This window comes from Pristiophorus japonicus, chromosome 6, assembly GCF_044704955.1.
Source record: "Pristiophorus japonicus isolate sPriJap1 chromosome 6, sPriJap1.hap1, whole genome shotgun sequence".
Taxonomy (NCBI): domain Eukaryota; kingdom Metazoa; phylum Chordata; class Chondrichthyes; family Pristiophoridae; genus Pristiophorus; species Pristiophorus japonicus.
In genome coordinates, this window is record NC_091982.1 from 32,144,988 (window position 1) to 32,167,422 (window position 22,435).

Sequence of the window (22,435 nt, forward strand, 5' to 3'; positions counted from 1 at the left end):
AGTAACACCGTCTGCAGTAACTATCACATGGGAACGTAGCAACATAGGAATAGGTTTAGGGCATTGAGGCCCTCGAGCCTGTTCCACAATTCAATTAGAACGTGGCTGATCTGTACCTTTATCTGCCTTTGATCCATATCTCTTGATACCCTTAGCTAAGAAAAATTTATTGACCTGAGTCTTGAACGTTTCAATTGATCCAGCAACCACTGCCGTTTGGGGAGAGAGGTTAAAATTTCTACTACTCTTTGTATGAACAAGTGCTTCCTGATTTCACTCCAAAGATTGTTTCTGCATGTATGCTGATGACACCCAGCTCTACCTCTCCACCACCTCTCTTGAACCCTGCACTGTGTCTGTGCTGTCAGACTGCTTTGCAACAGCCAGTCTTGGATGACCCACAATTTCCTCCAGTTAAACTGTGGGAAGACCGAAGCCATCGTCTTTGGCCCCTGCCACAAGCTCCGTGTCCTTGACACTGATTCCATCCTCTTAGCGTCCTTAGCGTCCTATTCAATTCATTGGTGGGCATCTGACCCCATATGCTCTGCATCATAAAGCATGCCTACTTACATCTCCATAACATCGCCTGCCTCCACTCCTGCCTCACCCCATATGCTGGTGGAACCCTATTCTATGTCTTTATCACCTCTAAACTTGACTGTTCCAAGTCACGCACCCCCCTTGTCCTTGCTGACTTCCTTTGGTTCCCGGTATCCCAGTGCCTCCAATTTAAAATTCTCATCCTCGTGTTTAAATCCTTCATAGTCTCACCCTTTCCTATCTCTGTAACCTCCTCCAGCCTTACAACCCCATCAGAACTCTGAGTTCTTCTGATTCTGGTTTCTTGTGCATCCCTCTTCCTTTCGCCCCACCACTGGTGGCCATGGCATCAGACGTGTCGGCCCTAAACCTTTCCACCGCTTCACCTCCCTCTCCTAAAACCCTTCTTAAAACCACCTCTTTGACCAAGCTTTTCATCATGCCTGCTAACATCCCTTTATTTGGTTTGGTACCATTTTTTTGATTAGGTCTCTGTTGATTGCCTTGGAATTTTCTTTTACATTAAAGGCGCTATATCAATGCATGTTGTTGTTCATTATAACAGAGAAATAGGAAACTTTGAAAAAGTTTTAATTCCATTTTTGTCTGATTATGCCTCTGTGAAGTGCCTTGGGTCATTTTTGCTACATTAAAGGCGATATATAAATTCAAGTTGTCATTCATCTTCCTGGGTGTGTTATTGAGAAGTCTCAAGGCAACGATAGATATTCTCAAAGGCCTGGGGAGTTGGGAATTGTGGGGCTGGAGGATATGAAAACAAAAATGAACTATGACAAGAAGGTTTGAAAAGAGAAGAAAACGAAACAGACATATTATGGGGCTGAAGGAAAAAGACATTTCGCAGGAGAGACATTTTCAATGTTAAAATCAGGCCTACCAACATGCACTTATTTGGATTGAGACAAAATCATTTTGGTTTATAAATCTTACCATTTTTGGTACATCTTGCTCTTAATCATGAATCTCATTCCTATTGTTCATAGCCCAAGTTACAGCCGCTGAGCAGGCAAACATTTTGCACAATTTCAGACCTAAACATTATCTTAGTGGAGAGTGAAGGTGGTGGAACATCGTGTCTGTGAACCACTAAGGTAGCAATTGGTTGTGCATCTGAGTGGTTTTCTAAGGCATTAAGAGTCAACCACTTAGTGTTATCGCCAGTAGACCAGACCAGGTATGGGTGACAGGCACAAAAGTTTCATTTCTTGTGGTGTTGGCACACAAAATAACAGATCTATAAAATTTAATTTCGTAGCTTGCCATGGTGCAGTTTGAACCTTTAGTCCAGTACCATAACCACTACACTTCTCTACCTACTGGCAAGTCAGTAGATTTACTGCAGATAGCATCTCATCTGCTGAGAGAAGAGACCAGGCTATATTGACTTCTGGGGAGAGTTTTTGCCATTCATTAATTATAGCAAAATTGTAAACACACGTGTAAAGAACCCATTTGCAAATTTGTCACAAATAGCAAACAGTAAAAATTGTTCCCCAAAGTCAGTACAGCATGAGTGAGTAACAAGCTGTGATTGAGATTTAAAAAATGCTTCAATCAGGTCTGAATGGGAGGGAATAGTTATTTTAAGACACCAAGCATGATCTCCCTGTGAACTTGCAAACTATGTTCAATAGGGGTTAAATGCAGAATGTCTTTACAGGTCCTACATGTCGATTATATATATGTTATTAAAGTTCTTTATTCCCCCAGTTTAACTGAAACAGTTAGTAATCTAGTGGGATGTCGGTAGGGTTAGTATTTTGTAAGACTGAGATCAAATGAGGCAAAGAAGCTTCTTCATCCAAACCTATCTTGCGAAGTAAAAGGAGTCTGGACTTAGTTATTTCGTTTTGAAAGGGCTAGGAAGTCTAAACTGTACCAACAGGCAGGGAGAATTTTTCAGGTCGAGTATGAACTTCGTGTCATTATATTCTAATTTGTGCTAATTTTTCAGAGCTCCTTTTGTTTTTCGTCACGCTCTTTGGTTGCACAAGACCAATCTGGCTAATCCCTCTTCCCCAACACACACAAACACACTACATTGCTGAAAACCCTCCCGGGACGAAACAATGCAACTGCTTATCAGCTTGTCCTGGTCTGCATCCCTCTTGCCCACCCTCACTGACCTTCCTCTACAGTGGAGTCCAGTTGGGTGACTTTAATTGCCAGGCAATCAATTCTCTCCTGGAGAGAATTAACTCGCATACAGAAATTGTTAGCTTCATTAAAAAGCTCTCCGAATATATCTTCAGCATGTCTACCTGTGAGGGAGAAGGCAAAACACATCAGTTACAAGAATTGGCCAGATGTCCATTTTGAGTGTTCTTAACTTAATAAAGAAACAGACAATTTAACAGATTAATCCCAATCTACATGCAGACAAGAAACTGAAGGTGACAAAGAGCACAGGTTTGTTTTAATCAATCATTCAGATTACAGAGTATGTTATGTATGAAAACTCAAATATAAGTAATTAAACTAGTAACGGAAGTATTTTATTCTTGCAATCATGGATGTTACAGCAACATATTACACTGAGTAGGTTAACTGTTTCGAGGGCTTGTAAAGTACAACTTCAACAAAAAAAAAGTCCCATGGTGTTTCACAGAAAAACAAACTGGGAGAAAAATACTTGGTTTAGTTGGGAGGTGAAATAAAGTGGGCTGGAATCATGGGTGCCATAGAGTCTCTCATAATGTGTATATTAATGGTAGGACGCAGCATTGTGCCTCCAATGGACTCCACGCTGAATTCTCAAACTAGCAGTACAGGGAAAGGCAGAGTGGAGGCTAAGTGTTTCTGCACAGGGAGAGAGAAAGAATCAGAAGGAAAGTAAACCTTGGGATTTATTTGTGTATCTCCCAACGGATGGCATCTCAGCCAAATTGGTGGCATCCCATAAACCCACAAAATGAGAAGACAAGAAATGTCATTCTTAGCAATAAATGATTCTTTTTATCCCCTCCATTTTGTTTGAGGAAACAACTTTAGCAGTTAGAGTGGGCTTAGGCCCAACCATTCTTAGTCTGAAGCACGGATGCCAGACATTTTAAAAATAAAGTATATTTTCCACCCTCTTCTCCTCAAGTTGATTATTCCTTTCTGTGAGAAAATTTCATGTGCTCTATGCACTCTCCAGTATCCCACCCTAGCGAGCATTATTAATGTCTGAATCTAGAGAATTAGTATTTTATTACGGGAGCGACACAGTTGAGCCCGATCCACAACCAAAGTCAACTCATATACCCTTTGCAGCAGTGGTCATTGGACAGCGATGAGGACCCAGTCAATTTCCCCCCCATAACCCGACCACTGAAGACAGGTGGAAGAAAGAAAAGAAAGAACTTGCATTAGCGCTTTATAGCCAACGAAGTACTGTTGTAATGTAGGAAACATGGCAGCCAATTTGTGTGTAGCAAGGTCCCACAAACAGCAATGAGATAATGACCAGATAATCTGTTTCAGTGACAGATGAAATTCTTAGAAGCTCACGGTTAAGAAGTTGAAGACATATGTTGTTGTGTGTCAATGTCTGCTTCTAGGGACGGAAGTCGTCCAGTACCTCTTAATATTGGGGCAGTAGATAACCCTGCAACAACAGGCACCACAAGAATTGATGTGGTGATTGCCTGGGCTTGTGCATTTGCATAATTTTGTGGTCATTTGAGCAGGGAGGCTGGATAATATTTATGCGGTATCTGACACATTTCCAAGATTGACGCTAGTCTATATTGTTACTATTCGCATTCTGCTGCATGCTCCTTCAGGACAGCTATAGATCTATGTGTGATCAGATCTGTGGGCAACAAGAGGCTGCTGAAGCACAGAATTATGGTTGTCACTATTTGATTCCCCAACATAGTGAATCCAAACAAGATGGACTACTATAGCTTGCAATGCAAGAGCCCAAATCAAAGTATTTGTATGGAAGCTGTGGCTCATCTTAGAACCATGGCCAAAGGTATCTCCACTGCAGAGGACACTGGAGTGGCCACAGTCGCAATAGTTTCCTCCAGCTTTGTCAGGCGGTCATGCTGCACTGTGCAGATGCAAGTTGTGGACTCCTCGATAGTTGCCTCCAAACTGCGACCGTGACCAGCCACATAATTGCAGTGGCTACCAGAGAAGGTTACGTGAATTAAATGGAATATATGGCATAGAAACAGGCCATTTGGTCAAACCAGTCCATGCCAGCATTTATACGCGACTTGTGCCTCCTCCCAATCTTCCTCATCTAACTCTATCAGCAAAACCCTCTAATCCCTTCTCCCTCACATGCTTGTCTAGCTTTCCCTTACATGTACCTATACTATTCGCCTCAACCACTCCCTGTGGTAGCGAGTTCCTCATTCTCATCACTCTCTGGGTAAAGAGGTTTCTTTTGAATTCTCTATTGGATTTTTTGGTGACTATCTTATATTGATGGCCTCTAGTTTTTCTCTTCCCCACAAGTGGAAACACGTTCTCCGTGACTCTATGAAAACCTTTCATAATTTTAAAGACCTCTATTCGAGAGCAAAGAGACCCAGCCTGTTCATCCTTTCCTGATAGATATACCCTCACAGTTCTGGTATCATCCGTATGAATTTTTTTTGCACCCTCTCCAGTGCCTCTATATACCTTTTATAATATGGCGACCAGTCTGTGTAAAGTTGGGTATTCCAGTGTGTATTATCTACAGGATGTGCTGTAGCAACTCACCAAAGCTTTTTTGGCAACATCTCCCATATCCACAATCTCCATTGCCTAGAAGGATAAGGGCAGACGGTAAATGGGAACACTACTACCTCCAAGTTCCCCTCCAAGTCACAACATCCTGACTTGGACATATGTCGCCATTCCTTCATTATTGGGTCAAAAACCTTGAACTAACTAACAGCATTATGGGCAACTAAGGTTGGGCAATAAATGCTGGCCTTGACAACCTGGTTACGCCCCAAGGATTAATTAAAAAAAAAGGTTGCGGCTCTCATAATTTCATCTGCGCTTGCTCCCCTCACCTGTACTCAATTCCCCTTACTACCCAGTGAATCAACAGCTATTTTCCCCAGCAACTGCCTAACTGAACCCTGCAGAATGGATGTATTAGTGTTGGTGCTTGCCAGTAACACTGGGTAGTGAGAAGTCCTACGACCAAGATGACATTGCCTTCTGATATCTGCGATAGGATCAGAAAAAGAACACATATACTGTTGCCACGTTACGATACCCCATATCCGGTCCATCACAAAGACGCATATTTCCACCTCCGTAATATTGCCTGTCTCCGCCTCTACCTCAGCCCATTGGCTGCTGAAACCCACATCCGTGCTTTTGTTACCTTCAGATTCAACTATTCCAATGCTCTCCTGACTGGCCTCCCATCTTCCACCCTTCCTAAACTTGAGTTCATCCAAAACTCTCCTGCCCATATCCTAACTTGTGCCAAGTTCACTCATCACCCCTGTGCTCGCTGATCTACATTGGCTCCCAATCCAGCAACATCCTGAATTTAAAATTCTCATCCTTGTGTTCAAATCCCTGCATGGGCTCATGCCTCCCAATCTCTGTAAGCTCCTCCAGCCCTGCAACCATCCGAAAACTCTGCATTCCTCCAATTCTGGCTTTTGTGCATCCCTGATTTCCTTCACCCCACCAGAGGCGGCCGTGCCTTCAGCTGTCTATCCGGAATTCTCGCCACCTCGCTCTCCTCCATTAAGACGCTCCTTAAAACCTACCTCTTTTATCAAGCTTCTGGGCATCTCAGTGTCAAATTGTGTCTGATATTGCTTCTGTGAAGTGTCTGAGGATGTTTTACTACTTTAAAGGTGCTCTATAAATGCAAGTTATTGTTGTTGCTGCCAGTAAGATACCAGGACCAACTTACATTGCAAGATTTGGTGTTAAGTTGCTGTGGACCATTGTATGCTTGAGTTATTGGATAAGAATAAAAAATAAAGCACAATTCAAGTCCTGAGCCAGGAAGTTTCCAGCCTCATCCTTCCGCATTCCCTTTCAGTCAAATGCCTGCTCCATGCATTTATAGATACACAGCATACCTTGTGTGGGCAGGTACCTTGTGTGGGCAGTGTGCTCGTTATTTGTTGCTTCATAGATTATGTAAGTCACGGAGCAAACACATTGCCATATCAGCACTACAGAATGTTCTCGTAAAACATGGGTATGCATTTAGAAAATATATGAACAATTAGCAGAGTGCGACCACTTCAGTTCTGTTAACAACCACTATAAAGGAAAGTTTATAAAATAAAGCAAAATGTGAGAAGTACTTTGGAAATTTTCATAAGACCAGCAAATGTCTTCCTCACCTGCTCATAGGTTTGTTGCATAGCTGAGACAGCATTTACCAATTGCTGCCACCTCCATTCAAGCTGCTCTACTACTGGCCTACATTGGAGGGAGGCACCAAGTACAAAACATCCCTTCTTTACAGGACCTCCAAACCTGACCCATTGAATGGAGCAGTTCTCACCTGTATTCTTGCTTTAGTCATTTCTCCCTCTCTTCAGCAGCAAGACAGCTTGATGGAAAACTAGCACGCCTTGAAGTGCTGCTGGCGCTGTATAACATGTCCCCAACCTCCTGCATGTTTCCAGCACATCATGCGTTGTGCACAGGAAGAGCTGGCAATTTGTTTAAAGGAGCCGACAGTTCTTTATAGCTTCACGTTAGCTCATTGCGCTATGTGTCGTTCCCTAGCAGCAATGCTTCTGTGACCACCTTGATCAAAATACGGAGGTTCCTTTCATAAAGGGACTATGCAGGCATTCCATACTGCTACAACGCACCTGATGCTTTCCAGAAGGCTTACTTTAAATATATTCTACCCTTTTGCTAGCATATAGCTCAAGTCTCAGGACCCATTTTAACATTCATGAAACGTCGCAAAATGATTAAAACAGCAGGTTGAGAATTCTGCCCTGACTAGTATGATTCATTATTCTGTGCAGCTATCACAGCTTCTGCTAGTTACTCTTGAATCATTACTAATCATCCTGCCAGATCACTGACTCCATTGTTGCAATTACTTTGTTCAAGGGCTGTATGAAGGGGATGGAGATGGAGGCCCAGATAAAAACATAAATTGCAGGATTGTTTCCTGGGTGGAGGCAGAGGCTGAGGAGAAGGCTGGTCAGAAGCTCAGTTGATACCCTGAAGCTGCTGGAAGAAGAAACAGCAGGGCAGAAGGGAGAGCAACACATGAGAGATATAAGAGTGGGGCTGATAAAGTAAAAAGAATGACTTGCATTTATATAGCGCCTTTCACGGCCACCGGACATCCCAAAGCGCTTTACAGCCAATGAAGCACTTCTTTTGAAGTGTAGTCACTGTTGTAATGTAGGAATGAAAAGCAAATGCAGCAGCAGAGTAGGGTGTAAAAGTGAAAGGAGCAGGCTTAAAGCAGCCAAGAGTCGGGGGTTGGAGACAGAGACAGGAGGAATGCAGAATTTCAGGCACAGTGGAGCCTAAAAGGCCGCGAGTGGGGCTCGAGTGTTGGTGTAGCCAGGAGAGGAAAACAGAGAGGAGCTCAACCGCAGGAGCATGGCCAAGGAAAGGGTCTGGAAACTAACAAGATAGGCAGGAGTGGACCACGAAATGGGGCCTGAGGCTGATGAGGCCAAAGGGCAAAACAAGGAGCTGGGTGGTGAGAATGGAGAAGCACCATAGCACCATCAGTGGTGGGAGACCTGCAACTGCAGTGTGACTGATGAGTGTTTACATTGGAAATTCCCATTATAAATGTTTGCATAGGTAGTTTCAATTGTAAGTCTTGACATAAAAAGCATTACCCAAAGCCGTGACAACAGGAAGTAAGATTTGTAAACAGGAAATATGCATACACAGTAGAATTTTAATAATAGACAGATTTTCCCTCTTCACTTTTTTGGTTTCTGAAAGCTGACTAAATTTGGTTATGGTCCACAGGAACCATCTTGCACTCCACCAAAATAACCATTCTTCATGTATGTGCTAAGATAATGAGTGATTGCAAGCTATTCATCCATGTGAGGCATCATAGCCATGCCTAGTCCATTCACTCTCAGTTTCCAGCAGTGGTCATTGGATAGTGATCAGGAACAGGGACACTGACTGATTTCCCCCTTTCCTAACCCAAAGGCTCAAAGTACATTTAATATATATTTTTCCCTTCAATTTTCTCCTCTGTGAAGACTGATTCATAAGTATGCTCTAGAGACACCATTTTGCACTACATCCAAGTAGCCATTTTCACCCAGCTTAGATCAGTTAACTTAGCACAGGCCAGGAATCAAAACTAGGGCCTTCTTGGTCAATATAGCTCAGTATTACACTCGGTGGTGCACTTTTCAAAATAAAAAAATTGGGTCAGCTCCAATATTGTACATATATACATGATCTTTAAAACTGTATTCTAAAATGCACCATAATCTTAATTTTATATTGTTTCATGGTAGAATTGTTGATAGTTAAACTTTATTACAAACAGTTACATTGTTTATAAAATTATTTATTCTACTTTTTAATCAAATAATAATTAGTGGTTCTCTGCCTGGTCCACCATCTTGAACTAAGATAGGTAATTAAGCAGAGAGATTCCTGCCAGATTTATGCTAACATTTTGTGTGGGTAAATATCAAGGCAAGGAATGTCAAGTGCTAGAGATTGGGAAGCTGTTCTAATTCATGTACCAGCAGCCAACACTCCCAGGTCAAGCACAACACATGCAGGGTGAAATTTCCCCCAACCTCTTCCAACAACCTGTCTTAACATCAACTTTAATAGAGCACACATACTATTGCATCAGTATGATAGTTCTAGTTGCTATACCAAGCATTGCTCTGGTCTTTCTGAAAGAAACTGTCAATGCAATGCTAGAATATGGGCAGCTCTATGCTATGAATCCATTCTTACTAGAGAGTGGGTTGAGGCCATCCAAACCCATGTAATCTAAGCAACTTCCAAACCCGGGACCTCTACCACCTAGAAGGACAAGGGCATCAGTTGCATGGGAACACCATCACTTCCAAGTTCCCCTCCATGTTACACACAATCATGACTTGGAAATATATTATCGTTCCATCATTGTCGCTGGGTCAAAATCCTGGAACTCCCTCTCTAACAGCACTGTGGGAGTACCTTCACCACATGGTCTGCAGCAGTTCAAAAAGGCGGCTCATCACCATCTTTTCAAAGGCCATTAGGATGGGCAGTAAATGCTGGCCTTGCCAGCCATGCCCACATCACAAGAACGAATAAAAAAAGTCCTTTGTGGCCAGCAAGGAATGGATGATTTCCATCCCATCGAAGGGTGCAAACTCTCAGTCTGTCACTCCCCAGAAATACATTTTCCTTATATGAATGAGAAATCTTTGTATGAACTCAATTCATTAAAAGGGAACGATTCAGGCAAGAATCACTTTTCAAGTTTACAACAGAAAACAGATTAAACATAAAGCCTTGGTTACGTACTGAGACTGCCAAGCTGCTTTATAATGGCAGCTAATGTGCTGTTTGTCACACATTCCAACTCACTGGTGACACCTTCTGGTAAAGCCCCATGACACAGATGCCGTGGTTCAATGATCCTCTTGATGAGCGGCATCTTTAGTTCAAATCGGCATCAATTCCCTGAAACAGAATATATTACATAAAAAAGTCAGACAAGGCAAGGATTATCATGTAAAAGTAACTTTTGTTTTGAACCAACAACATTCCTCTCTCAGTTGCTCTCCCATTAGTTCAACTGATATCAGTGAATTAATTGCATTTTTATGATAATCCAACATGGTCACTTTTTCTTTCCAGAATTTTTGAAACCAAATTCAAAGTTTCAAACTGCCATGGTGGGATCTGAACTTGCATTTATTAAGGCCTTAGTATTACTAGTCCGGTAATATAACCACTACACTATTGTGTTGTACTGTTTGACATATAAATTAATAATCTAATTTGGTGAGGCCATGAGAACATCTAGTGTAGAAACTGAATAATTCACCCTGTTAAAGTGTTGGGTGCTCTTTAAAAAAATCTGTTTACATTTTGTGAGAAATACCAAACAATAGAAATGTTTACCAAAGTATCCATGATCCTTGCTACACCTAGCAACAAGAGGAATTATTACTCTATTATGGGACAGGATGAAGAGATCTTTACATCTAACTTCTGCTGTATCGGAGGCCTCTTCTAATAGTTTCAAGGACCCACATTTTCATGGGTTGCAAGAACAGAGATCAGAGGAATTGTCAATGAGTGCTTTCTTCCTATTTCCCCTCCAACAGCAATCAATGGCATGCTGGTACTTTAAAAAGCAAGAACAGCATAAATGTCCCATTGAACATCACTCTGCCAGAACCTCAGCAATGCTATAAAGTGCTTATTGTGCTATTGTCATCACATGCAAATGAAAAGCACTCCAACTGTCAGCTTGCACAGTTACTTAGACCTGGTGACCTTTGTTTTATTTTAATTTCAAAAGATGTTATTTACTATTTCTTGTATGATTTCCTTATGCCAAGCAATGCTATTAGCTGATAGAGTATCCACTCATTTAGCTGCCAAGGAGTCTTCCTATTAGGCCAACAAAAACAAATTGGTTAGTAAAGGCAGTAAACAATAATCTTTAAATTGTATTTGTGGGGAGCCATGCATTTTTTCCCCGCTGGAATGACTTTGCAGACAGATGTGTCACATGGCTTCCGACTGCCTCAACCTGCCACAATGAGGATTAACAGACTGTCCTCACTCCACTCTGACTACAAAATACTCATGAGCCTTTGGCTGCCCTGCACACCTGGATGTTAAAAATAGATCGCTGGCAAAAAAAATTGCTGGGCAGACAGCCAAAAAAAAAATGCTCTTCCACAAAACAGCTTTTGTGGAATCACAGGAGGTTTGGAAGGTGATACAACAGTGACAGCGCTAAATGAGCCCACATTCTCTTACAATAAATCACTTCCTTATACACCCACATGCAAATATGTACAAATTAATATTACAGGGATGTCTACTTGCACCCAAAAATTGAATGATGCTGGAAAGCAGAATGATGTTGGAAAGCAGAATATTTTCCCATCCCACTTTTAGGCATCCTGTGTCAATATCAAGCCCTCTCAGGTCAGGTATAGCACAGATAGAGGAAAGCTCGCTCTATTCCATCCAACAATGTACTTTAACCCCAACCTCAGGACAGCATTGATCCGCTACCACTGCAGATTTGTACATCACAGATCTTTGTAGCCTCTTTAAGGGCACTTGACATTATAGAGCCAATTATTACCATATTATGGGCAGCTTTGTATTGTGGGTTGAGACTGTCTAAAGAGGGTAGAGTGACTGAGGACAATGTCCATTTGTTCATTCCCTTTTCGCATTGGACCTTTGTAGCTGCTGCCAGAGAGAGGGCATTTTTGTCCCCTCGGTAAATTAACCTACTTATCATATAGTACTCCATTTGCAAAAATGTTTTATTCAGTTGCTTATTTGCCTTCATGCTTGCCTGTGCTCACTGACAAGTCCTCAGTCATCCATGTGTGGCTGAAGGAAGAGACAGATTTAGTGGATAACAATACAAGATCAGACTGAAGAGACAGTTCTGAAATGTGAACGCATGCAGAACTCTGATGTGTCTAGTCAGGTTTAATTTTTAGTACCTCAGAGGTATTTATCCGTAAAGAACCACGGGCTTAATATAGTTTACATTTATGTGCACTTGCATAGGCAGCCTCCATTTTGAATGTGGGTGAGGTAAGCAGATTGCATATTCCCACTCATCTGAAGCCTGATCTCCATCCCATAGACATGACATACTGGGAAAGTGCCAAGTGAAGGACAGGTGCTGTACCACAAGATGGAGAGGACAGAGAATAGGGCACATCACCCACTCACAGGCACTTTCTAGAGGCCTGTTATTATACTGCCTTTCAAATGTCGTCAACTTCATCTCGTGTCACAATGTGAAAATACCACTGGCACATGCAATAATGTAATCCTGAAGGTCGAAATTTCCTCTTTCCTTAAGGCCTCTTTACACCAGAAAACGGCGGCCACACTGCGGAGTGCAATGGCCGCCGACTTTTTGTGTAATGGCCGCCATTATCAAAATTCCACTGCTGTGTTATCCCGTCGGTGCCCCGCCCCACCACTCCGCTGCTGCCGATCCGTTAAGTGTGTTATCACAGTGCGCACCATCAATCCACACCCCCCCCCCCCACCCCCCACCCGACAGCGAAATTCCACCGTGAAAATCTTCGGCCCGTCTGGCGGTGCCAAAACAAGCTTTTTACCAGTGGTCCAGTGAGGCTGTGGCCTTCTGCAATGGCAATGCGGCACCCCTTAAAGGGGAGGATCTACTGCCGCTGCTGTCATGTTTTTTTTGTTGGCCGACTGCCATGTCGGCCCCACAATCATGTCCCCAGGTGTTGGCAGCCTGAAACCCCTTCTTGGGTGCCAGGCTGCTGGCTCGGCCGAAATCCTCCCAGGTGGCCCAGTGGGCCAAAGTTTTAAAATCGCAAAGCCTCCCCCTTTTAAGTGAAGGGGAGAGCCATTGTGACTTGGCACCATGATGACCTCAGGTGTTGCCACCGCTGCGTATCCATCCCCATTAAGAGCGACTTCCGGATCCGAGAGGAAAAAAAACAAAGAGTGGAATTTCACACAAGAGGCGACCTCAACCACTGCAGCGGTAGAAACACACAAAAACGGGGTGGGAGATCTCTGTTCCAGGCGGGGGGGCATTTTCGGCCCCTCTGGTGTCTGTACACACAAAGCGTGAATGCACATCATCACAAATTGGACATTATTTACTGTTTTTTTTGTTAATATGCTCACATCGACTCCCTACTGTCTCAAAGAAACACTAAACGGAGTTGTGAGGCTCTCAACATTTGAATGTATTCTATTTGTCTTTTAAACCTCGTGCATTACATCATTCAAAGTCCATCCACTGCTCAAGGCTTGTGCAGAGGAAGCGTTCTGCTCCCTCCAGGTTTGTGTGCATATCTTTTCAGGTCAAAAAGAAAAAAGGGGAATATTCGACAAGTGAATTCCAGTACTTACGGAGTCATCAGCCACCACATGGACTTCAGACTCCATCCCTTTTGCAGCTGCTATTTCCAAACAGCAAAAAGCAAACTATTGCACATCACTGTCATTTTTAACATTTCAAACCTGTCAAAGTGTCACTCATTAGAAGTAACAATCATTCATTTTGGCTTAAAATAATAACCTGTTTGAATGCTCATCACTCATAAATCTATTCACAGCTCCATTTGTTTAAATGGGTTTGTGATGTGAGTCTCTCTCTGCATCATAGATCTAATTTTAAAATGTTTAAAATCTTTCCTCAGAGAGCCCTGCACATTGTTCCTAATGATGTGTAGAGGGAGGACAACAATTCTCCACGTGTACAGGCTGCACATGGTTTGCATACACTTCAGTGGTTGTGCACAATTCTGCATCCATGGGAGCTGCTAAACTCTGGATCTCCCATGGTGCAATACACAATTAGGGCAGTGAACAGCTGCTACTACAACACAACATCTGCCCCAGTTACTGCCTCCCCACATCAAACACGAAACACCAGCTTTGCCATCCGAGTGCACCGTGAGCATCATAAGCATATAAACATTACGACTTTGACTGCTTTGTGTCACAGGTACATAAAACAAATGCAGGAATTCTGCAGTTGTCGGGCCTTGTTACAGCACCATGGTTACAGTTGCTAAGACAAACAGAAAATGGTGCTGCACTCCCCGATGGCTGAAAGAGTTCATCGAGTGAGCAGCTGCAGTGTTCAGATCAGGAATTTCCTGGGTTCGATCACCAGTCTGTGCAGAGTTAGCTGATCTGAGCTGGGGCAATGGTAGGATCATCACAACTCACCCTCGTGCCATTGGGTTAAGGGCAAGAAAATCATCATGGGTTCCTTCTCTTAACTGCGATTGAGCAACCTTGCTTTATGTGGACATGAAGTGAGGTGATGACACGATCAGACAGCAGTTTATCGCAGGCTGTGCTTCATCTTCTCTCTGTGCCGGTGAGCAGTATCAGCGTAGAGTGCACCTTCAGGTTCCTCAGTCGCATGCAGGCAGCAGAGCGAAGTTCCATGGGGAAGAAATATTGACGAGACAGCTAATGAGACAGGTCACTTTTTTAAGCATTATACTTTGTGAAATCAGTTGCAAACATTCATCAGTTACTTGAAAGTATTTTATCTGTTATTTCTAATGTTTTCTGATATAAAAAAACATTCAGCTTTATTATTGACCCAAAAAAGTATTCACTTGCAGGTGATTACCCCTTTTAATATCCCAAATTTAAAACAAAATAGAACCTGTAAACCTAATTATATATTATTTGTTGTATTAGTTACAGCAATTCTACCATCAACATTGGCTATAACGTAATGTTCCATACCAGTAATTGATGAAAGAATATTGGGGACGGAACAATCAGCACCACTGTATCCACTCAGTGAAATAAAGCTGCATATAGTGACATCACGGTGAGAATTTTAACCCCTCTCACAATGGGCAGGAGAGGGTCAAGGAGGGATTCAATTGGAATATATGTAAAACCTGATCCCAACGTGCTGCGAATGTGCCTACCTCCATTTTAACCGCGGTGGGTTTGCGGACATGCGAGTATTTCACTCTGGAGAGTCGGGTCTGTGATTATACTATGTTAATGAGGCTCCAGTCCTCAGATTTTGGGAGCCATTTGAAATGAACGCTGGTCGCCCAGTTTTCCCAGGGCTCGGGAAACCTGGCAGCTGGAGGGAGGCGGGAGCAGCCGGATCCAGCAAGTAAGTGCTTTTCTAGCACTGCTTGTTTGCCAGGAGAAGTAGAGTGCTTCACATGGATCCTACAGCAAATCTTCTGCTGATCTCCCCACAATCTGCCAAACCCCCCACAATCTCTCCCTCCCTCCCGATTGCTACTCCGAATCCTCCTTCTGCCCCGCGCTCTTTTTCCCCCTCCCTGCAATCTACTGATTGCTGCACTTCACCCCCACCTCACCACCCCCATGCCCCCGCCAACAGTGCACCAAACCTTTCCAATCCCCAGCTGCGGCCTTCTACCACTGGTTTTCCAGCCCAGCAGCCAACCAGTCTTTCAATCTGGTCAGCTGCCAGGTGGGAAACAGAATAGAAAAATGATATTGCGGTCCTACTGTTAAATTCAGCAGGACCATCACGTTCTGGCATTTTTGGGTTTCCCCCTCACTCCCTCTTTGACTTCTCATAAATATCAGGGCCCATAGGTCCTAGCAAGAGTAATTCCTGCATCATACACTGTTGTATGTGACTTGGCCCTGATTTGACACACATAGGGGAAAAAATTGATTCACGCCCCGTTTGGGGGCGGTAACGCTTGAGAGGCGGGAAGCTTAGCATCAGGCACTAAAGTTTCCCTGCTCACAAAACATTCGCTTTAGCGCTCCCGAAAGGAAGTGTAGCACTAAATCAAGCACTGCACTTCTTTCTTGGAGCGCACTTCAGCAGCGCTGACGCATACAAAGGGCCCTTCCCTACCTGGACGACCAAGGGAGCGGGGGACCCGCACGATCAGCCCAACCCTCAAGCAGAGTGCTGGGCTGAGCGATCGCGGGCAGGACCCCGCAAAGCAAATGGAGAGAAATAGCAAAAAGAAATGCAAGGTTTTTTGTTTACTTACCTCGGCCACCTCGCCTTTAACTATCACACTAGTAGCAGCCGGCCGCCCGATCCACGCCTCTTGCAACTGCCGGTGTTTTCGCCCGGTGATGCTGCAGGGGGCGAAAGTGAATTATGGGTCTGGGCACTAACGGGGCGATGTGCACGGCGATGATGTCATGATTTTCTGGCTTAGGAGATCGGGGCGCCAGGCCATAGCGTCGCCGCTAAACTCCAGCCCAATATGGCAGGAGCCCTCGTAAGCGCCGTGCCAGTCAGTAACGCATTTGCACCCCGTTAGCAACCAGGGGCACTATCTGGAAACTCAAATGCACCGAATTTCTAGGCCATAATTTGTATTATGTAACTATCCTCCACTCAATACATTTTGCTGGAGAACTAATCCTGCTTTAATCGAGAGACTTTTCTGTAGCTTCGGTTGTGAGTTCTATTTGCTATAGTTCACAGAGACTTTGTTTAAATAGATTCTGTATGCTGTTTGCTGAGTAATAGATTTGTTTGCTGTAAACAGGCTATTCGCTGTAAGTCCTGCCATAGATCCCGTCCCACCTCCAACTCATTGGCTTACACATTGGCTCACTTTGGTGAAAGAAATGCAGAACAATGAATGCCTGGCCATGATTACACTGCAGTAATCTAACTGATGGAGTCTTGAATTGTGAAAGCAATTTGTCAGTAGCAATTGAACAAATTATTGCTTTCAAATGACTCATAACTAAGAGGCGAGTTCAAGTCAAAACTGTGGGTATTAAATGGATAATAAACTGACTATAGGACGGGAAATGAGTACTTGCTAGAATTTAAATCAGAAGTGTGGGACATTACTGAGTGGGGTATTTCAAAACTCATTGTTGGGACTACTGTTTCAAATTTACATGTAATCTGGATTCAGAAACTCAATGCAAAGTGGTTCAATTTGCAGATGATATCAAACTATAAAGGGCAGTGGAATTGAAGAAGGCAGCTCAGAAATGACAGAATGAGTTGGACAAAAGAGATCAGTGGGCAGAGCAATGACAGATTAAATTCAATGCAGACGTGTAAGGTGCTACACATGGAAAGAAAAAATAGATGGCACATGCACTTAATGAATAGTGTTGAAATAGCTAAAGATGAAGCTGAGAGTCTTAGGAGCCTTAGTAGACTCAATGCAAAATATGTTCAACCAATGCAAAGTAGCAATCAACAAAGTATATAGGGATGTTGAACTACATAGCCAAAACAGTACAATCAATATAAGTTGGAGAAGGTAATGATCAAGGTTTACATTGTTGTGGTCAAACCACACCTCAGGAACTGTGTCCAACTCGAATTGTCAATAAATAAGAGTGACATTCATGCACTGGAGCCATGAAACTGATCACTAGTGTCAGGGGTTTGTGTTATGAGGAAATACTGGAGAAACTCAGTACCGCTGGAAAGCTGGTGCTCCCCCACATTTTTGTGGCCATTAGCGACAAAATTTTTTCGTGGTTGGGCCGCCCCATATTCAGCTCCAAAAGTGAACAAATGGGTTCCAGCACTAATGAACGCTTCCAAAGTGCATTTTTCAGCAGTGTGGCTGTCTTAATTTGAGTGTTATCACCACTGACAAATTCAGCATACAGGTAAGTGTTTCTAAAGGCCCTGAGGAAGAAAGGAGTTTAGAAGGATGGCTAGTGTAAGTGGTGCAAGGAGAGCCAATAGGTTCACTGATATGGAGCTGGAGACACTGAAGGACGGTGTGGAGGACAGAAGAAGAATACTGTTTCCTGACGTGGGGAGACCTGGCAGACAAGCAGTACATAATGCATGGAGGGAGATTGCAGGGGAGGTGTCAGGCACCTCCATATATGTGAGGATGCACCCTCCGAGGAGGGTGCTGGCCAGTCTGCACCCGGCCCTTCCAGGGTGGTGATGGGTCGACACCTCCTAGCTCTGGGGCGACGAAGATCCTCCTCCTCTTCTTGCGCCTCCTCCTCCTCCTCCTGCGCCGTCTCCTCCTCCTCCTCCTCAGGTGGTACTGCTGGCTCGACCTCCAGCGGCTGTCACCTCAGGATGGCCAGGTTGTGAAGCATCCAGCAGACCACAACGATTATGGAGACCCATTGAGAAGAGTACTGCAAGATGCCACCAGAGCGGTCCAGGCACCGGAATCTCTGCTTAAGGATTCCTATGCACTGCTCGGTGATGCACCTGGTGGCACAAGGAGCATCATTGTATGCATGCTCTGGTGCTGTCCTGGGGTTCCGCAGAGGAGTGAGCAGCCAAGTGTACAGGGGATATCCATTGTCGCCAAGCAGCCAACCGCAATCCTGATTCGGGCCAGTGAAGACGGCGGCCACACTGGTCTGGCGCAGAATGAATGAATCATGGCTGCTGCCTCCCTTGCCCGCTGCCTGTCTGCACGGTGCTGACAGCGACGCCTTCTCCTGCGTGCTGCCCTGCTTCTGAGCAGGTGTACCAGGTGTCGCCCTCCCAACACTCCTCCCATCCTCAGGGTGAACCCTGCTGAGAAGGTCTCTGCAGCCCACTAAAGAATCAGACCTGAAAGTTGTACAAAAGTACAGGGGAATGTGCCAACCTCTGAGCAGCACTCAGCAGGTTTAATGGTGCCAAAACAATTAATAAAACTATATCAAGAGATAAATACTGCGGACCAAGGAAAATGAAATAAAAATACTAAAATTAATAAAACTATATCAAAAGATAAATACTGCGGATGCATGCTGAAAAATGAAATAAAAACACTAATAAGTAATAAAACTTTTTACCTAACAAAGGGCTCCAGCGGTGTCACGTTCGGGCACCGCAACAAAAACCTCGCCCGGGACTGCTGGGAAAAGTCCTACTTTTTCCTCGGTGAATTTCACTGTGGCAGTCCCTTTCCAGTGGCCCGCACGCTGCAGAGCTCACCGCTAGAAAGCCTCCTTTACTGCAGCTTCACCACGCCGTTTTTGGCGGAAGTGAACGCCACTGAAATCCTCCCTGAACTGAATATGGCTCGGGGAGGGAAAAGTACCCGACCACAGCGGCCAATCGATTTTTTTCAGTCGACCGCCCAAACTCTGCGGTAGCCGTCCCTTCGGTAAAGGTGAATATCGATCCCTTGGACTTTTCAGCTTCGAAAGGAGGCAAGTAAGTGATCTTACAGGTATTTAATATTGTTAAGGATATTTTAAAAGTTAACCCAGAATATTACTTTAAATTAAGCTGTGAAACATTGGTTCAAACTAATCAAAGATAATTTTAGGTCTGATATTAGGAAGTTCGTCTTCATGCAAAAAGTCAGCAATGGGTTCATCAATTAGCTAAGCCATTCAGATCTCAGTCAGGAAGGTCGTTGAGCACTACAATTAGCCTCAGTATCCCTATATTTGGGAGCAGACAATTAGCTAAAGTTCCTGTTCTTGATCACTATCTAATGACCCTCTACTGTAAGTGCACCCGTGTGGATGTTGAATGAGGATAAGGTTGAGCTCAGCTGTGATACCCCCTGTGCTCAAGTCACCTGCCAGCGATAAACAAAAATAATGGCTACTTGGGTAAGGCACCAAAGGCCACGTAACTAGAAAGGAGTCAATGCCTCCAAGAGAAGAACGAATGGGATCAAATTTGGCAAGAAAAGGACGATATATTTTTATATTGCAAAAATACAGTCAACCTGATGACCATAAAAAGTCCTCACCGTAATTCCTTACACTTTTCAGTGCCGTACCATTTAATGTGTATTCCATTGCCTTGTTAGACCTCCCCAAATGCATTACCTCACACTTTTCTAGATTGAATTCCATTTGCCACTGTTCTGCCCACCTGACCAGTACATTGATATCTTCCTGCAGTCCGCAGCTTTCTTCTTCATTATCAATCGCACAGCCAATTTTAGTGTCGTCTGCAAACCTCTTAATCCAAGTCATTGATGAATACCACAAAAAGCAAGGGACTCAGCATTGAGCCCCGTGGAACCTCACTAGATACAGCCATCCAGTCACAAAAACACTCATCAAACATTACCCTTTGATTCCTGCCTCTGAGTCAATTTTGGATCCAACTCTGGATCCCATGGGCTTTTACTTTCATGTCCAGTCTGCCATGTGGGACCTTATCAAAAGCTTTGCTAAAATCCATATACACTACAATATATACACTGCCCTCATTGACCCTCCTGGTTACCTCCTCGAAAAATTCAATCAAGTTAGTCAGACACGATCTTCCCTTAGCAAATCCATGCTGACTGTCCTTGATTAATCCGTGTCTTTCCAAATGAAGATTTATCCTGTCCCTGAGGATTTATTCCAATAATTTTCCCACCACTGAGGTTAGGCTGACTGGCCTGTAATTACTCGGTCTATCCTTTCTCCCTTTACAACATTAGCAGTCCTCCCAGTCCTCTGGCATCACACCTGTAGCCAGAGGATTGGAAAATTATGGTCAGAGCCTCTGCTATTTCCTCTTTTGCTTCTCTTAACAGCCTGGGATATATTTCATCCGGGCCTGGGGATTTATCTACTTTCAAAGCTGCCAAGCCCCTTAATACTTCCTCTCTCACTATGTTTATCTTGTCTAATATTTCACACTCCTCCTCCCTCATTGCAAAGTCTGCATCGCTCTTCTCTTTTGTGAAAACAGATGCAAAGTATTCATTAAGAATCCTACCCACGTCTTCCACCTCCACATACAGATTTTCTTTATGGTCTCTAAAAGGCCCTACTCTTTCTCTAGTTATTCTCTTGCTCTTAATGTATTTATAAAACATCTTTGGGTTTTCCCTGATTTTACTTGCCAACGTTCTTTCATGCTTTCATTGCTTTCCTTATATCTTTTTTAATTGCACTCCTGCACTTCTTATACTCCTCTAGACTTTCTGCAGTGTTGAGTTTCTGGTATCTGTCTCTTTTTTTCTTTATCTTATCCTGTCTGAGATGAGCTAACTAAGTACAGACTAGGAAATGAACCTTCTGCAAGGGTCAGGTGCACACTGCTTTTTCTAACTGGGTAATGAGGGGAACAGCCTTTGAATTCCTCTCACATTTCGAGAAATATTAACAGTGCAGGAATAGCATTTGATTATGCAGTTTAAGAGTTCAATAAAAGCCCTATGAATTTTATATTAACAACCTACAAATTTTGCTTCAATTTGAAAGAGCATTCAACAATATTCAACTGGCATACTATATTAAGTAACCAATCTTTAGGTCTAGCGTTCAGTTCTAGCACTGTGGCAGGTTATGAGATCAATGTACTGGTGCTGAATATTAAGCAGCATGTATTGTCTCAGGAGACAGATACTGTGTATGTAGGCTTGCTTTATCTGATGTAGCAGTACCATCAAAAATTGACGCAGCAATGTATCAAAGTAAAACATTTGTTGTGTTCCCAGTGCTTTTTAGAATCACATTGCTGATGGCTTAATGAAAAAAGGAGAACGAAAATTACAAGAACCACTGGTCTCAGTCTCACTTCCATAAGCTGCAATTCGGCTTATAAACAAGAACATTCATAGCCCACCCAAAAGGTCCCACCAGGACTTAACTTTTTCTTTCAGTTGCTTACTGGCCGATATATTTTCAGAATTTTTTGTTCTTATTTCATTCACAGCGGTTCCATAAGACTTACGCAAGAGATGTTGAAAAAGGAACTGGGGTACACAGCAGTTGTCCTACTAAGGGGCAGACCAGAGCATTGACGACAGCGAGCGGGCGGAGTATAAATTGAGCGGGGAGCCCAGAGACAGCGCAGACCGGAACAGCGGAGGCTGCGTGCAGGCGGAGAGCAACTCAACACAAGAATGACGTCAGAAACCAAAAGTGACGTCGGCACAAGGGAAGGAGCTGATTGGTGAATTGCCGATGAGTGTTTTTTTTTTGTCTTCGAGTGTTAAGTTTATTTCACAGTTTAGTTTATAGTCAATTAACTAGAGGCAGGGCAGCTCAGTCCCGTGGAGTGCACATCCTGTGGCATGTGGGAAGTCCTGGACTCTTCACGTAGCCTGGACGATCATGTGTGCAGGAGGTGTCTCCACCTGCAGCAACTTGAGCTCCGCGTTTTGGAGCTTGAGCGGTGGCTGGAATCACTGCGGTGCATCCGCGAGACTGTGAATTTAGTGGATAGCACGTTTCTAGAAGTGGTCATCCTGCAGCTAAAGAGTGTGCAGGCAGGGAGGAAGTGGGTGACTATCAGACAGCAAAAGAGAAATAGGCAGTAGGCCAGGAGTCCTGAGTGCATCTTGCTCTCCAACCA

The 22,435-nt window shown here is 43.7% G+C and overlaps 1 protein-coding gene across 1 annotated transcript in view; it reads right to left on the bottom strand.

Annotated features, from left to right (window-relative positions):
* Positions 1–22,435, bottom strand: part of LOC139265109 (actin-binding protein WASF3-like) — a 105,191-nt gene that overhangs the window by 36,774 nt on the left and 45,982 nt on the right. The window contains exons 2-3 of the mRNA XM_070882014.1: positions 10,015–10,173; positions 2,691–2,825 (exon numbers count right to left, since the gene is read on the bottom strand). Of these exons, the coding sequence (XP_070738115.1) occupies positions 2,691–2,825; positions 10,015–10,147 (268 nt within the window). The 5' untranslated portion in view covers positions 10,148–10,173. The remainder of the gene's footprint in view (positions 1–2,690; positions 2,826–10,014; positions 10,174–22,435) is intronic.